The sequence below is a fragment of the Camellia sinensis genome, chromosome 11 (genome assembly GCF_055761805.1).
Source record: "Camellia sinensis isolate YWXY chromosome 11, ASM5576180v1, whole genome shotgun sequence".
Lineage (NCBI taxonomy): Eukaryota > Viridiplantae > Streptophyta > Magnoliopsida > Ericales > Theaceae > Camellia > Camellia sinensis.
This window is the reverse complement of record NC_138971.1, coordinates 10,348,518-10,367,367: the sequence shown is the minus strand read 5'-3', so window position 1 is coordinate 10,367,367 and position 18,850 is coordinate 10,348,518. Positions and strand designations below refer to the sequence as shown.

General features: G+C 37.9%; 1 protein-coding gene across 9 annotated transcripts in view; it reads right to left on the bottom strand.

The window, feature by feature from the left end:
• Positions 1-323: 323 nt before the first annotated feature.
• Positions 324-18,850, bottom strand: part of LOC114296327 (ADP-ribosylation factor GTPase-activating protein AGD4) — an 81,657-nt gene continuing 63,130 nt past the window's right edge. For 3 of the 9 annotated variants that reach the window (XR_014343509.1, XR_014343510.1, XR_014343511.1), the window contains exons 16-21: positions 9,695-9,816; positions 8,217-8,304; positions 3,439-3,902; positions 1,493-1,631; positions 993-1,029; positions 324-722 (exon numbers count right to left, since the gene is read on the bottom strand). Coding sequence is in view for 6 of the 9 variants with exons in the window: in XM_028240639.2 (XP_028096440.2) it covers positions 1,517-1,631; positions 3,439-3,902; positions 8,217-8,304; positions 9,695-9,816 (789 nt within the window). In the remaining 3 variants the exon portion in view is untranslated. The remainder of the gene's footprint in view (positions 723-992; positions 1,030-1,492; positions 1,632-3,438; positions 3,903-8,216; positions 8,305-9,694; positions 9,817-18,850) is intronic. The other 6 variants (XM_028240639.2, XM_082893573.1, XM_028240636.2 and 3 more) reach the window with 3 other exon arrangements.

The window sequence follows — 18,850 nt, the reverse complement described above, 5'->3', positions numbered from 1 at the left end:
AAATTTTAACCCCAAATTGAGAAATTTCACCCTAATGCCGCAAATCTCTAATATTTCTAATACAAAAATTGTAGGTGAAGCCGTAAAAATAAGCTATATATCAATATTGTTTGGACTTCATAGACCGAATAATTTGAATCCACCAATTTCCAATACTACTAATATGAAAAACCAGACGCAGTAAAGCCAAAATGATGTGGATGATATTTGTAGTATGCTGCATGTGTGCATAACTTATCACCCACACAACCACAACCACAACCACCACCATGTGTTCAATAATAATAATAAAATAATAAAAATAATTTTTGGAAACAACTATATATAATTTCCATCAGATCAGGATTTCCATTCCATTTCCATAGCTGCGCAATTGGGAACCACATCACTATCAAGATTTCAATATCACAAACACAACATTCAAATCCAACAAAAAAAGAAGTCATTTGAAGAACACAGTAAATATATTATATAATTAAAACACGTTTTAGCTAGCAGAAGAGAGTTCCTGCAGCCATGGTCGGACTTCCATTACCACGAAAACAGAAATTAGAGCTAACTTTAACAATTGTCTCTCTGAAGTAGGGCTAAAGTCCGTAACCTTCCTTTACTTGTTGAGAGGATCGGAATAGAATGAATTTTGATGCACATCTTTGCAGTTCGCTCCAATGCGCAGCACACAAACGAAAGACGGGAGGTGAAAAGCTCAACTGCAAATCATACTAAGGCTAAGTTTGGGATGTTCCAAAAAAGCCAAAAAGCCAAAAAGTTACTCAAAAAGTTAAAAAGTTAACACTATTCACCAAAAGTCAACAATTACGGCTGCACAACTCCCAATTCAAATTTTTCCCTACAAATCAATTTTTACAATTTTTTATTACACATTTTCCAATAAAAAGTCAAAAAGTTAACCCAAACATCCATATTTTCAACCTCAATTTTTTAGTCCAAAAAGACAAAAAGTGCACTTATTTAGTCTTCCCAAACTTGGCCTAAAAATGACATCATAAAGGCACCGTATGATAACATCTGGAAATAAAAAAAAAATAAAAATAAATTAAGTGTACAAGAAAATTATAAAGGCAAAGAAGAACATTTAATTTTTTAGATTGCCCCACCAATGTTTTGCAAACTTTTATGTGCTATTTGTAATTTTTTTTCCTACCCCGTGTAATGGCCCCCCAAATTTAATCTGGCAACCCCCTAAAAATTTGTAAAAAACTATCATTTTATTTATTTATTTTTGTATAGGGATGACTGAAGTACCACAATTGTTATATCAGAAGAAAGTACAAGCCATACAAAACATGAAAAACAAAGGCAAGAAATATTAAACCAGTAGTCATCAATAACACGAATGTTTTAAGCTCATGATATCACGGGCAATAAAAAAAGAGGTCATCATAGAGAAATATCAAGTTCCATAAATGAAAACATCCAAATGAAAAGGGTGGCTAAAATTATTAGGAATGAGTGAATCGAATAGACTTACACACTCGAGCAGTTCTTATCTCTTCTACTTGCACTCAGCAAGCAAGAGGAAGAGCTCCTCGTCTGTTATTGCTCCCATCTCCATAACCCTTTCGAGCACACTTAGGCCCCCACCATCTTTAATTGATGGACGTGCGCCTCTGAATAATATCCATGTTAGGGCATGAAAAAAAATGTCAAAGAAGGAAAGGAACAGGTACCTAGTCCCTACTAATGCAGCCATAGGTTCGTAACATAAGAATCAAAACATTATGAAGGAGAATATGAAGGTAGGGGTCAAACACCCAAAATCTAACATATACAACTTCCAAACAATAGTCACAACCAAGAGAAAAAAAAGCACCGCGTAATGTGCAAAATATTTGAAAGGGAAACACCTTAATAAAATTTAGGGGTAATTACAAAAAAAAAACTGAGTATAGCTCTCATAACAAAATAAACCTTGAGTTTTTAATTTTGTCAATTTAAGTCTTAATCTTTTGATTTGTTTTTAATCTAAACCATTTGCCTAATTTCATTAAGTAAAATCAACGAAAAAAATAGTGTTTTAGTCATTAAACTCAATGAAAAATGATATTTTAGACATTTTATGTACACCAACGTTTAGTTTAATGACTAAAACACAAATTTTCCATTGATTTTACTTAATGATTTTACAAAATTAAAAATTCAGAATTTGTTATGTTACAAGGGCCATACTCTGGTTTTTTTTTTTTTGGTAATTAAATAGAATCTCCTTAAGAATATCAAACAGACACCAAAACAATTAAATATCACAAGGGCAATTGGATAGAGACAGAAAAATAGAAAGTATGCAGTGAGGGATCTTTCAAGAGTTGATCTGCTAAATACCAAAGGCATTTAAATGGAGACAACCTTAACTTTTAATGACCCAATTGTATGACACGGATGGAATTTCATGAGAGATGTATAATATTTCTTCAAAATTTACCAAAACAACTTCTATGAACACCACTAAGAATGAGATTTGAAAATGTTGTACAACTACTTGAACAATAAACATTTCACAAGACTCCATAGACAAATACTGCCAATTCAACTATAAATAGGCATTCTAAGATCCAAAAGGATTAGGATTATAAGAGAACAGAAAAAATGGCAAACATCTTTACACCAAGAGTTGGGAGGTGTGGCAAACTGTCTACAGTACCAACAGTAGCCTTGTAATATATAGATGATGCGGACCTCACTGTTCCCACCAAAACACCCTTGCTAAAACTTTAAACATGTGATGCAGAAACAGAAGATCCATGTGGCAATTTTTCTTTCTAGAAGGCATCACCTGTTAACCCAGGGTTTTTTATTTGAAAACTAAACGAAAAAAAGTCTAAAAATTTGATCCTTAACCAAACTACCAGTGCAAATATATATAATGTCCACAAAAAGAATCCAATAGCCAACAGTTATAAACCAGACTTTACACCAACTATAACATGAAAACCCCTGAGTCATCAATTTACTATCAATTAGCAAATTATTAATGTTTCAAGGCTCTTTTGTTGGTTTAGTGGACATTAACAAAGTGAGGTATCCATGGTACACTATTTTGAGAGGTATCTAATTTCTATTTTTTGATCACTAGGCTTGGGACTGCTATCATCAGTGTTTGCCCAAGGATGATCCCAACCATGAAAAGCAAAGGGTCATCATAAAAAATCAAAGCCACCTTTTCTTTGTTCTTTGTTTCTTTATTTTTTTTCTTATTTATTTTTATTTTTGTATTTTTGGTCTATTCGATGCAAACAATTTTTGTATCCCAAAAAGTGTGAGGAAAAAAAACACAAGGATCATATCACCTGTCATTTAAGCTGGGAGATGTTTTTGGTAGTACAATGGATATAATAACTAATCAGATCTGTCCTTCACCAAGAAAACAGACAGTTTTATGTTCCACATAAATGGGGCTTCACTGATGAAAGATATTACCTTTTAAGTAGAAACTTGGCCAATTGGTTGTTTCTTTTGGCAATGCAATGATGCAACGGAGTTCTTCCATGGTAGTCACACCTGTTCATATCCGCACCAAACTGCAGCAACAGCTCAAGCATCACTGGATTGCCACGATGACATGCTAGATGCAATAATGAACATCCTTGAAGACAATTTTCAGGCTTGGCAGAATCCTTAATTTTCTGACAGACCACTGGATCATTTTGTTTCTTTTGCACTGCATGGAAGCCTATTTGAGGATCTTCTTCATCAACATGGTGATACAAATTGACATCAAACACTTCATCATAAGTAGTGTTGATAATATTTTCACTTGATGTCACAATTAGGCGATACACTTCCCTCAAGTTATCAGTCCTAACAGCTTCCCAGATGTAGGCAGCTTGAGAAGGAATGCTAGATAGATTTGCTGCTTTATTGACTAGCAGTTTCTCTACATACTGGATTTGCACAATCAAAGTTAGGCCTTATTTCCAACATTAGAGCCTATTTTGACTATATAGTGAAAGATTCTAAACACTGGTGAAAAAATAGATTTTAATATAATACTCGATCAAATGATTAGGACTAAGTTCTTTATTGGTCTTAAAAAGAAACAAAAACAATGACAAGAGAAAACAGCATATATGACAGAGTTCCAAGATATACAGGGGCGGCTCCAAGGCTTGGTCAGTGGTGTCACCCGAACCCCCTGGTTGAATTTTTTTATCTATTTATTATATAAATATTAGGTTTTAGGAAAAAAATTAGTAATTGAACCCACTAAAATACAATTTTGAACCCATAATTTTAAGTCCTACTCTTTTGAACCCACCAATGAAAAAAGTTCACTTTTTTAACTTTTACCTATTTTTTGTTTAAAATATTTTATTTGTAAAGTCATATTTTTTTTTTGGGTCTACTTTTTGTTTAAAATATTTTATTTGTAAAGTGATAGTTTGTATTCTTGCTTTGGAAATTGGAGACCTGACGTCAAGGTGCATCAATCTTTTGTTTACTTTTTGTTTAATATATTTTATTTGTAAAGTGGTTGTTTGTATCTTGCATTGGAAGCCAGACTATCCTTGCCAATGCCATCTCTTTTCATTTCAAGCTTCAGGCAAGGCGGCAGATGGCTTAGAGAAACTCCAAGCTCTCTCTCATTCTTCATCACTCTCCACATCTCTCTGTTTTCATCATCAATATTTTCCAACAACGACATCAACTACTCTACTCAGTTATTAGGTAAATTTTGTAAAATCATTTCTCCATTTTATAGTATTTTGGATAGAAACAATTTTTGGGGTAAAAATTAGGGCTTTTTTTTTGTTCAATAATTGTCTTGTTTGTAAATGTATTATGTATATTTTGTTTGTATATGTTTTGTTAAAACATCAATATTGTTTAACTTCCCCCTTATATTGGGGCTAAAAATTAGGGTTTTTTTTTTCCCCTTTAGTTTTGTTTTTTGGCTCACTATTTGTTTATAATTTGAAAATGTATTATTATGCATATGATGCTTCAATGCTTGGTATGCTTTGTTAGAGATGTTACGTTGCACTGTAATTGATTTATGAGTGGTTGATTTGGTGGTATGTTTTACAATGTTTTTCTTTATTTTTATTTGCCAATTAGTTTTACCGCTATGGACAAATTTCTTAAAAGAAAATCAACAGTAGCAGAAGATTCATCTCCTACAGAAGAAACTTATTCTAAGCAAAGTCATGTAGATGTGAACAATCTTCCATCTGACCCAGGGCTACGACAAAAAATTTCTTCTTATCATCCTAACAATCAAGATGAAATCAGAAGAGCATATTTACAAAAGGGTCCTTGTCAAACTCTTGACCACAATTTTCCTCAAAGAGACATTAGTGGAGTCATGCGTCGGTTTAATCCTGCTTGGTTTAAAGAAAACAAGAATTGGTTGGAATATAGCATAGAAAAGGATGCTGTATTTTGCTTATGTTGTTATTTATTTAGACCTGATACCGGTAAACAAGCGGGTGGTGACACTTTTGTGGCGGGAGGGTTCACAACTTGGAACAAGAAAGAAAGGCTATGAATTCACGTTGGGGGTCTTAATAGTGCTCATAATCAAGCTGTGAAGAAGTGTGAGGCTCTTATGAAACAAAAGCAACACATTGAAAGTGCTTTTTCTAAGCAATCTGAACAAGTAAAGATTGAATATCGAACTCGTTTGAATGCATCAGTTGATTGCATAAGGTTTCTTTTGCGACAAGGTTTAGTGTTTTGTGGTCATGATGAATCTAATGATTCAAGTAGTAAAGGAAATTTCTGATCACATTGAATCTATCAATGAAGTTGTGTTGAAGAATACTCCAAAAAATAACAAGTTATGTCATCCTAATATTCAAAAAGATATTGCCAATGCTGCAGCAAGTGAAACTACCAATGCTATCATCCAGGATCTTGGCAATGAGTATTTTTCAATATTAGTCGATGAATCTCGTGATGTGTTGATCAAAGAACAAATGGCTGTTGTTCTGCGTTATGTAGATAAAAGGGGTATTGTTACAGAGCGGTTTCTTGGTATTGTACATGTAGCAGATACCGCAGCTTTATCACTTAAGGCGGCAATTGAGTCTTTGTTTTCTAGGCATGGATTGAGCTTAGCAAGAATACGTGGGCAAGGTTATGATGGAGCTTCTAATATGCAAGGTGCATTCAATGGTCTTAAAACTTTAATTCTGAGGGAGAATAAATCAGCGTATTATGTTCATTGTTTTGCTCATCAACTTCAGTTGACTCTTATTGCTGTTGCTAAAAATCACATTGATGTTGCTGAAGTTTTTTGCTTGGTTTCCAATTTGGTGAATGTTGTTGGAGGGTCTTGTAAGAGACGGGATATTCTTCGTGAGGCACAAGCTACTAAAGTTGCTGAAGCATTGAACAATGGTGAACTCTTAAGTGGGCAAGGTTTGAATCAAGAAACTAATCTTAAAAGGGCTGGTGATACACGTTGGGGATCACATTATGGAACAATTATAAACTTGATTTTGATGTTCCCATCTGTTATTGATGTGCTTGAGGTTGTTAAAGAGGATGGTTTACACGCCGAGCGAAGAGTTGAAGCTCGTTCTCTTATGGATTCAATACAATCTTTTGAATTTGTCTTCACTTTACACTTGATGAAAAATATATTAGGGATCACACATGAGTTGTCATTAGCACTACAAAGAAAAGATCAAGATATTGTAAATGCAATGACATTAGTTAAAGTGTCTAAGCAATGATTGCAAATGATGAGAGATGATGAATGGGAATCCCTATTGGAAGAAGTGTACTTATTTTGCGGCGAACATGATATTCCTATCCCTAACATTGATGATAGATTTGTAGCTCGTGGGAGGTTACGCCGCAAAGCTCCTGAAATCACAAATTTATACCACTACCGTGTTGAGATCTTCTACACTGTTATAGATATGCAACTTCAAGAGCTTAAAAACCGGTTTACAGAGGCAAGTACAAAGTTGCTTCTATGCGTGGCATGCTTGAACCCCAATAATTCATCTTGTGCTTTTGATAAGCAAAAGTTAATCTATCTTGCTGAATTCTATCCATCTGATTTTTCTGCGGTAGATCTCATGGCACTTGATAATCAACTTCAAAACTACATTGTTGACATGCGCTCTAGCAATAAATTTTCCGAACTCAAAGGAATTGGTGACCTTACTAGAAAGTTGGTAGAGACAAAGAAAGATATTGTATATCCATTAGTCTATTTGCTTGTGAAATTGGCGTTGATTTTACCAGTTGCGACTGCAACAGTGGAAAGAGCATTTTCAGCAATGAAATTCATAAAGAATCGATTGCGTAACCGAATGGGAGATCAATGGTTGAATGATTGTTTGGTTACATATATTGAGAAAGATGTATTTGATAGTGTTGATAATGAGCTTATTATGCAACGATTTCAAAATATAAAATCTCGTCGTGGTCAATTGTAGAAGCTCGTGTACTAGCATGCCTTTTTGCTTAAACAATAGTATCAATGTATTGAAATATTTTTGTTTATAATTTTAGAATTTAAATTAATTTGTTGATTTTTTTCTCCATAGGTGATATAATGATTAATGTGAATTTTCTGTAAGATATATGGTATTTAAGTTTTTGATTGACACCACTGACAAAAATTCCTAGAGTCGCCACTGAAGATATACATGTAGAAGTAGAACTAAGAGCTTATGATGAGAGTAATTTGGCATACCAATAATTACATCAACTTCATAAAAAGTGAAATAACATGGAAATATGTTATCCATGAATGCTATTCACGACAAGAAAAGAGAAATGCCTGTCTAGCAATGTGTTCAGTCATGTCCATTGTGAGTATGGAATTTAAAAAAGAAAAAAAAATCAAATACTCTTGTTTGCTTGTCAGACACGTGTTGGCAACATGTCCGCATGTGTCCCAGATGTGTAGGACACTGATACATGGGCTCATATCAGGTGTTGGTGCTTCACAGATGAGAGGACTATGAAGAGGTTGGATGTGAAATATCCATAGCATAAAGGCAGCTTCAAGTACAACATATATTTAGCAGGCATGAATATTATTGTGGAAAAGAACAATAGGCAATCATACAACTGCAATCTCGACAGAGTATATATTAATAAAGCAAACAATTGTTGCTTCCAAAGATCTTGCAGAAAAGTAATTAGATATTTTTTTCTTCAAATATAATGAAAAGCATTTGTCTGAGCAGAGGAGTAAACATTTCCAGACATACACAACACCAGTAAAGATATACCTTCGCATGAATGTATTTCTCCTTTTGGTGAATAGCATCTTTGGGGCTTGGTTTTGTAACAGATAAGAAAGCATTTGATTCATTTGTTCTGCATAAGATTATTTCATTCAATGGGAATCAAAAAGCGGAATGTGTTTCTTTTTAAATAAACAAAAGACAACTTTAAAACTACAAATGGTTGACAACATCAAACGAAAACTAGAAGCTAGTCATGAAAATTAAAGTAGAAAAACATATTATCCATTCAGCACAAGCTTGTTAAAGCTTGAGTTCTCAATCAAATTGTTGACCAAATATCAGTAGTATCTAAATTTTTTGTGCATTTTAGAAGTGTCTCCACAAATCATACTTTGGGTAATGATAATGGGTTATAATATTGGGTTATTGCATGTGGTCTTATAGGCTTTAGAATGTCCATAATATCACAATTTGAAACTTGTTATTTTGGAGTCCTAAATCCATGTGTAACAGTGATGTCCAACAACCTCTATATACATATTATTTTGTATGTACCGTTTTCACTGAAATATATGAGAGACAATTTTGAGATCTTGTTTTCATGAAATCAACAATTTAATCCATGAGAGGATGAAGCCTAAAGTCCCAAGGTAAAATTCCAAGCTTAATCCTTGACCAAATGAAACCTACGGGCATTACCTTGCGCACAACAGTCATTGTTGTGCGCTCAATTGGGCCATTACGGGTCCTACTTTGATAATCCAAATCGTTCATTTTTTAGGGTACATTAAGTAGAATTTACCTAGAAAAAATCAAGTTTATTAGATACCGGTAGCCTTTTCACTAAATAACATTTGTATTCAATTTTATACTTTAGATCACACTTACCATTCATTTTTTTAGATACAAATGTAATTTGATGAAAGTTTTACTTATATTTGAATCAACATGATTTTTTACACATATAATCTACTTGATGTGCTCTAAAAAGTAAACGGCTCGGATCATCAAAATGAGACTGGGAATGAGCTCCATTGGGCGAACAACAGTGACTGCTGTGCGCAAGGCAGAGCAGCCACCCATTGTCCGAACGCAATGATAATCTTGGTAAGGTCAAGCAATGGCATAATAAAATTTTACATCACCATCATAAAATATTCACAAAAAGTCATGAAGTTGCTATCTGCTAACAGTTCATAGATCAAATGCACAACAGTAGGACATCTAAAGGGGAAGAATGGAATCAAATTTATAAATGACTAATTTGACTGCACTACAAAATTCTCTTGTTTTTCATTTGTTTATCATGTAAATTTATGAAGCACCATATACAAGGAAACTTGATGCCAATATTATGAGATCCATGACAAACACAGCTAAAATTCAAAGAAGTTTGAAGACAAGTATTGCTCATAATAAATTTATTCAAATCATGATGAAAAACTATATAAAATACGCTTGAAAGATACATAAACTTAACCATGTATACTTCAACACAACATTTAACTTGAGAAACATACCTATTATTCTCAAGTAGCAGCAACTCCTCCCATATTGAATTACAATAAGCATTGCCCAAAATCTGAAATAGATCCATGATAGTAGGTTCCCAAACCTTGACATCTAAGGTTATAGACCTCACCTATGGTAGATAAGAAAAAGTATCTAATTAGCCCTAAGCTCTTGGAAGAAATTATAGTAAGCACAATATTTTATCTCTTGGATCATTTTATCTGTGGTTTCCTTCTTTTATGCAAAAGCTTTGGGAATAAGGAACTCCAAGAGTATATACATTAATAGTTAATATAAAAAAAACAACGCCCAAGTAGTACACATTAATGTGTGTTTGGGAGGGAAAAGATTGGGTACATACACACCTAACCTTTGGCATAGTGCACAAAGTGGTTGCCATGTGACTTGAACCCACAACCTCAAGGTCATTAGCCCAAGGTTTTACCATTGAACCAATGGTCACCCCTATACATTAATAGTTAATATACAACCCAAAATATATTCAACCACAATAGTGAAAGGAATTTCTCAAATGAAGCAGTCAAAAGCGATAACAAACACATTTTTTTTAATAAAACTAGATGATTCTTATATTTCTTAAGAGAGGGCTTACCTATTATTAGTCTGGTAGTGTATATAGGATCCTTTCCAAAGTCCTGACCCAGAGACTAAAAAGGGTCATTAGCAAGGTGATTTCTAAGTCCATAATCTTTTGTTGGAGGCAGGGTAGATTGTCAATGCAGTCTTACAGGCTAACGAGACAGTGGATTCAATATTGAAATGAATACTGGCCTACTTTCTTCTGAGCCTTATGCATAAGATCATAACTCGCTTATCTACATTTCCAGTGAATGGAGTACCTAAAGTGCAATAAACTGGTATTACTTTGCATATTATGCATGGTATTTGTAAAATTCAATGTATAAAGAAAAATAGAGAATTGTATTATTGATTGATATAGTTTTGTATACAATGACTCTCCTATATATAGAAGAGAAAAACATATTCACCTACCACACTCAACTCTCACCTAACACACTTACATCTACCTACCACACTCAACTCTCACCTAACACACTCAACTTTACCTACCACACTTACAGCCCCCCTCAAACTCAAGGAGGATAGATACTAACCAACTTGAGTTTGGAGAGAGTAACAAAACAGGAAAGTAAACTGAAAAATAAAATAAAACAGGATAGGAGACACGGTATGGTCGTGTCAGACCGATGTAGCAGACAGTTTATGGGGTCATGTCGGACCGTTGTAGCAGACAATTTACGGGGTCATGTCGGACCGTTGTAGTAGACACTGTGTGGTCGTGTCAGACCAATGTAGAAGACAGTTTATAGGGTCATGTTGGACCGATGTAGAAGACAGTTTACGGGGTCATGTCGGACCGTTGTAGCAGACACTGTGTGGTCGTGTCAGACCGATGTAGAAGACAGTTTATGGGGTCATGTCGGACCGATGTAGAAGACAGTTTACGGGGTCATGTCGGACCGTTGTAGCAGACACTGTGTGGTCGTGTCAGACCGATGTAGAAGACAGTTTACGGGGTCATGTCGGACCGTTGTAGCAGATTGTGGTGGTGCACCAAGGGGGCGACTTAGGGAGTGCGCCATGAGCGACTTATACATGATACTGTGTATAACCCCCCCTCAAACTCAAATAGGTGTGAAGATAGAAACCTATTTGAGGTTGAAACAAAGGGATTGATAAAGCTGACCGGTGTAGAAGACACTGTATGAGTGTGTATATAGGCTGCCCAAAAGATATACATGGATATAGATATCGAGCCCTCAAAAGTCGTGCCCTCAAAAGGTGTGCCCAATCTTTCAAAAGGCGTGCCATCAAAAGGCGTGCCTAATCCATAAAAAGGTGTGCCATCAAAAGGCGTGCCCAGTTTGTCGTCGAGCGCCGAGCGGTGCATGATGCGCGTGTCTGCCTTGGCTATAAGACGGAGGCTGAGGCTGAGGCGAAGACAAACAACTTGCGAAGAAAAACTTCTGAAAAAAAAAAATTCTGCGTTTGCGGAGAGAGAAACTCTGTAACAGTCTGTAACACTCGGTTGCCCAGAACATGGCCTCGTTTTCCCGTTCAGCTACCCAGAATATGGCCTCTTCGTCCCGTGGTCTGCTCACGCTCTTTCCCCACCTAAACGAGTCAACAAGAGAGATAACTGGTGCGGTGGCCAGTGAACCTCAACCAAGCGCCTCTGGTTTTGCTCCGTTGAACTTTCCGATGCGGTCGGTGGAGCAAAAAATGGCGGTGCAAACTGACATTGAGGCCAATCAGTATACTTTGAAGTCATGTGTGGAGACCATGACGGCGGTCACAAATTTGTCGCACCGGCTGCAGAGTAGGACAAATGAGGTGCAACAGTTAAACGCCCAACTGGCTCTGCTCCAGCGCATGTATAAGGATGCGCGAGCAGAGATAAGTGTGCTAAAGGCGGAAAATAAGGAGCTGAAGCGGAAGGCCACCGTTATGTTCCGATTTGGAGGTCCGCCATATGCTGTAGTGGAGGAGCAGGGTGGAGTGATCGTGCCCAGTGGAGTGGGAAACACGGAGGCAACACTGTCAAGGGCCGCCCAGGACGGAGGCAAGAAGAAGAGACCGGCGGCAGAGTAGAGAAGAAAAAGCCCGCTTGTGGATGTGGTTATTTTGTTTTGGTTTGTGTGTGTTTTTTTTTTTTTTGTGGTGTAAAATTGTGATCGGGGTTGATCCCTGATATGAATAAAGTGAGTGTGTTTTGCAAACTCGAATGGTAGGTGTGGTAATGCAAAAAAATCAACTGGAATGAAATTTGGTTTTTTTTTTTGAAAATAATAAGAATAATAATATATAAAATGAAGTGTTGGAATCCAATGGAATCAATGAAGGCTAGTATAATATATTTGTTAAAATTTACCTACACCTACCATCACCTACTACCACACCTACTACACCTACCACCAATTTACCCTCACCTACTCCTCACCTACTACCCAAATCCTCTTCTATATAATAGGAATCCTTGTAATAATATCAATTAATAACAATCAATATTACATAAATTTCAACATGGTATCAGAGCAGGTTTAGCACCTAATATTTTTTTTTTGCTTCACCGGCGGGCGGCAACCTCACCTTAGCCGTCCGCCGGACCTCAACCTATTCCGCTCATTTTTACACACATACCTTCCCATCACTTGCCATGTCTGCAGTGCTTGCTACTTGTTTCTTTGTTCGAAGGCATCGCATAAGACGAGAAAGGCCTCGAGCTTCACATGTTCGTGAATTCCACAGGATGAGTAGTCGTCTAGTGAAGGCAATGCCAAGCCTAATTTTTACAGCTGTAGTAGGGGATAATTGTACTTCAGCAACGTGCGCTATATGTCTTGAAGACTACAACGTTGGAGAGAGGCTTAGAGTACTGCCATGTCGACATAAATTTCATGCGTTTTGTGTTGATGCTTGGCTAACCACATGGAGAACCTTTTGCCCTGTCTGCAAACGTGATGCCAGAACTAGCACAGGCGATCCACCGGCATCAGAACGCACACCGTTGCTTTCGTCAAGCCCGGCTTCTGTTGCTTCATCTTCGGTATTGTCATCCGTAAGATCATCTTTAGCATCATCTTCAGCAATTCCAATGGCTGATGCTTCTGCAACGCCCCTACATGTGAAACAAGACAATGAAGAAGAAGAACAAGATCAAGAAAACTCCAAAACCCAGAAACGAATTTGCGATTTCTGTGGAGAATCTCAAGCTCTCTTGTACTGCAGAGCCGACTCTGCAAAGCTCTGTTTCTCTTGTGACCAACAAGTCCACTCCACCAATCAGCTCTTCACAAAACACACTCACTCTCTTTTTTTAATATTTCAACCCACTCTTTCTCTTGCCCCACATGGGCATGTCTCCCCCCACTCATTCTCTCTCTCCTATTTCTACTTTCCAACCAACCATTTTAATATTTCAACCCACTCTTTCACCCCGTGCTTTAAGCAGTGATTGATTTTTTTATTTTTTATTTTCCTCTTTTTTTTTTAAAACAAACATCATCATCTCATTTTTTTAAAAACCACTCTCTACGCACTAGCATCTTAATATTCTTTCTTTCTTCTGTTTTTTATTTTTCTTTCCCTTTCACATGCCCCACGATATTTCCCTTAAAAAAAAAAAAAAAAAACCCCAACACAATTTACAAATTTGCACAACTACCCATATTTTATTCATCTCAGGGATCCACCCCGATCACAATCTTACACACACACCCAAAAAAAAAAAAAAAAAAAAAAAAAAACAAACAAACCAAACCAAACAACCACATCCACAGGCGGGATTTTTCTTCTCTACTCTGCCGCCGGTCTCTTCTTCTTGCCTCCGTCCTGGGCGGCCCTTGACGGTGCTGCCTCCGTGTTTTCCACGCCACCGAGCACGTTCACTCCCCCATACTCCTCCACTGCAGCATATGGAGGACCTCCAAATCGGAACATCACGGTGGCCTTCCGCTTCAGCTCCTTGTTTTCTGCCCTTAGCACGCTTATCTCTGCTCGCGCATCCTTATACATGCGTTGGAGCAGAGCCAGCTGGGAGTTTAAATGTTGCACCTCATTTGTCCTACTCTGCAGCCGGTTCGACAAGTTTGTGACCGCCGTCATGCTTTCCACACATGCCTTCAGAGTATACTGATTGGCCTCCACATCCGACTGCACTGCCATTCTTTGCTCCACCGACCGCATCGGAAAGTTCAACGGAGCAAACTCCGGGGCGCTTGGTTGAGTTTCCAGTGCCACCGCACCAGTTCTCTCTCTCATTGACTCGTTGAGGTCGGGAAAGAGGGTGAGCAGCCCGCGGGAAGACGATGAAGCCATTTTCTAGGCAACAGAGTGTCACACAGTATATCTCTCAGAACTCTCTCTCAGAAAACAGAGTGTTACAGAATCTCTCTCAGAAATCTCTCTCAGACTATCGCTCGCAGGTTTTTTTTTTTTTTGCCTCAGCCTCAGCCTCCGTCTTATAGCCGAGGCAGCCACGCGCATCGCGTGCCTCTTCCCACCAGCCGACAAATGGGCGCGCCAACCAAGGCACTCACGTGCCTCGCCATGATGAATCCGGCACACCTTTTGATGAATTGGGCTCGCCTTTTGATGGCACGCCTTTTGATGGCACGTCTTTTGACAAAATTGGGCACATCTTTTGAGGGTACAACTTTTACAACGGTCCGACATGACCCTATAAACTGTCCCGACATTTGATTCCGGTTAGCATCTCCAACGGTCCGACATGACCCTATAAACTGTCCCGACATTTGATTCCGGTTAGCTCCTTTATGGGTCCGACAAGACTCTGTAAACTGTCCCGACATTGATTCCGGTTAGCTCCTTCAAGGGTCCGACAAGACTCTGTAAACTGTCCCGACATTGATTCCGGTTAGCTCCTTCATGGGTCCGACAAGACTCTGTAAACTGTCCCGACATTGATTCCGGTTAGCTCCTTCATGGGTCCGACAAGACTCTGTAAACTGTCCCGACATTGATTCCAGTTAGTTTCTACAAGGGTCTAGCAAGACTCCGTAAACTGTCACAACAACTGTCACAACATTGTCTGCTACAACGGTCCGACATGACCCCATAAACTGTCTTCTACATCGGTCTGACACCGCCATCCAGTGTCCTCTATACCGTTATGACACCACCATACAGTGTCCTCTACCACGTTATGACACCCCCATACAGTGTCCTCTACCACGTTATGACACCACCATACAGTGTCTTCACCAACGGTCTGACACGACCATACAGTGTTTCCTATCCTCTTTTATTTTTATGTATTTTCTTGTTTTGTAACTCTCTCCAAACTCAAGTTGGTTAGTTCCTATCCTCCTTGAGTTTGCGGGGGGCTGTTAAAATTTACCTACACCTACCATCACCTACTACCACACCTACTACACCTACCACCAATTTACCCTCACCTACTCCTCACCTACTACCCAAATCCTCTTCTATATAATAGGAATCCTTGTAATAATATCAATTAATAACAATCAATATTACATAAATTTCAATATTTTAGTGGGGAAAAGAAAGATGGGTATGTTGATGATATAATAAAATAAAAGTGGATATGTGAAAGATGTTGTTTTGGGTGGAGAATAGTTTAGAATGGAAAAGTGTATATAATAATAATAAGAAAAGTGAATTGGGTGGCCCGAGGAGGAGTGCCTACGGAAGTATGACTCAGTGATTGGGTGGAGATATGACACTAATATATTGTAAAATATTAAAATAATAAAATATATGTATAATAAAATAATATACAAGTGGATGAGGGGACAAAAGTGATGAATGAGGGAATCATGGATATGATGAAAGTGGCTCTAGTGGATAGAAAAAGGGCCCAGAGAGAGAGGGAGTGGGTTGATTAAAAAAAAAAAGTGAGAGAGAGAAAAAGTAAAGTGAGTTCGTCACGTTTCACAAGAATCCTCACGGGCTTATTCATGAATTTCCTGGTGATTTCAAGAGCCTCTGGTGGCATTGTGGCAGAGAACACCCCAACCTGGATTTTGGGTGGCAGCAACTGAGAACACCTCAACCTGGATTTTGGGTGTCAGCAACTGGAAAATATCATAGATCTGATCTTTAAAAAACCTCGTGACAGCATTTCATTAGCTTCATCCAAGACAAACATTTTGATGCAAACATGGCGAAGTGATTGTCTCCGCAACATGTCAAACACACGACCAGGAGTACCAACAACAACATGAACCCCACTGGAGAGAATGCGCTAATCTTCGCGCACACTAGTCCCTCCAACACAAGCATGAACCTTCACACTTTGCTGGGCAAGTTCACGAGTGGGTGGAAGAACCAAAGCTTGGCACTCAACCAAGCTATAATCTAGCTGCTGCAGAATTCCAGAGCAGAATGGTGCAGTGTTTCCAGTTCCAGACTGTCTCGTCATATGAGGTGAAGAATTCTTCTCCATCAGCCTCACACATGACTACAGTTGCACACATGACTATAGTTGCACAAATCTTTGTTGATTTTATCAGCGGAATAGGTTGAGGTCCGGCGGGCGGCCAAGGCGAGGTTGTCGCCCGCCGGTGAAGCGAAATTACGAGATTCTTAACCTTGCTCTGATACCATGTAAAATTCAATGTATAAAGAAAAATAGAGAATTGTATTATTGATTGATATAGTTTTGTATACAATGACTCTCCTATATATAGAAGAGAAAAACATATCACCTACCACACTCAACTCTCACCTAACACACTTACATCTACCTACCACACTCAACTCTCACCTAACACACTCAACTTTACCTACCACACTTACAGTATTCAATATTCTTTCCGATGTAAGAATGCTTTATACTACACTTATGTAATGTTTGGCTTGAACACGTCATGTTAGTGTCTACAGTACACTTGTGAATTATATTGAAGAATTGTACCATTATTATGAGAATGTGAAACTAAAGTAGATTTGTTCATGTGCTTCACCAAGACTTTGTAACTAGGGTGAAATCGGACAAATTTGTGTTCTTTGATTTATTAATCAAGGTGCTTAATGTTGGAATTAGAATATTTAGTATCCCGCGATTTATGGATCACGGGTTATAAGGAGTAATTCATGTAACTGGTTTTTATTTCATAAATTGTAGTCTTTTTTTTTCTTTTTGATAAATATTTCGTAAATTGTAATCTATTCGCCAGAGTATATATACGTGTGATCTCAAGGTGCTCTAGTGTTATTTGATATTGATTTGAGGTTAGGTTATCATCACTTGAAGATTAAAGGTAAAGATGTTGAGAAAACAGCCTTCATAAGTGTTAGAATAGGAAATTATATTAACATATTTTATTCTAATTTGGTGTAATGGGCTGTAATAAGCTAGCCCATAATTCTTGCCTTATGGCACTCCTGTAATTATACTTTATTCTTAATACAAAAAAGGATGAGGTCTCTCTCATTCTCTAACTCTTTCTCTTCTCTAAAATCTTCATGGTATCAGAGCCACTCAGACCCCAGCTACCCTATTCCACTTATACACAGCAGCTTTTCCCAGCCTAGAGCCTCTCTTCTCTTCTCCGACAGCCTCCCTTCTTCACCTTCTCATGCCCAGCTTGTTGAGAATGTTATGAAATGGTTTGCTCCCTATTCCTTTGGTGAGAACAATGGCTAGTTGGTCCCCAGTCCTCACAAATGGAGTACATATGGCGCAACCAGAGAGGTTTTCCTTGATGAAGTGCCTATCAATCTCCACATGTTTGGTTCTGTCACGTTGAACTAGATTATGAGCTATGCTTATAGCCGCTTTGTTGTCACAATACAACCGCATGGAATCGGTTTGATGGATCCCCAAGTCTTTCAACAATAGTCGAATCCATAGCAACTCACATACACCCTGAGCCATAACCCTAAATTCGGCCCCAGCACTAGATCTAGCAACCACATTCTGTTTCTTATTGCACCATGTGACTAAGTTGCCTCCAACAAATGTACAATATCCAGAAGTTGGCCGTCTGTTAGTGACTGATCCAGCCCAATCCGCATCAGTAAATGTCTCCACACCGAGATGGCCAGTTTTGAGAAATAGAGACCCTTTCTAGGAGAAGACCTCAAGTACCTCAGAATTCTCATAACGACCTTTAAGTGGAAAGTTCTAGGAGCATGCATAAACTGGCTAACCATGCTCACTGCAATGTCAATATCTGGACGTAAGTAGAATAAGTATATGAGCTTACCCACTAGTCTCTGATATCTCCCTTTGTCCACTGGCTCTCCCTCTTGATCCTCAGTTTCTGACCCGGTTCTAAAGGTGTATGACATGGTCTACCTCCAAGCATCCCAGTTTCCTTTAGCAAGTCAAATACATACTTTCTCTGATATATGAAGATACCATCCTTGGACCTAGCTACTTCAATGCCCAAGAAATACTTCAAAGTGCCCAAGTCTTTGATTTCAAACTCCTAGGCTAAATATTCCTTCAACCGAGGGATCTCCTCAATGTCATCTCCTGTCAAAACAATGTCATCAACATAAACAATAAGAGTTGTGGTCTTACCAAGAGAGGAGTGTTTCACAAATAAGGTGTGATCAGCTTGACTTTGCTTAAACCCATATCTCAGCATAGCTTGAGCAAACCTTTCGAACCAAGCCCTAGGAGATTG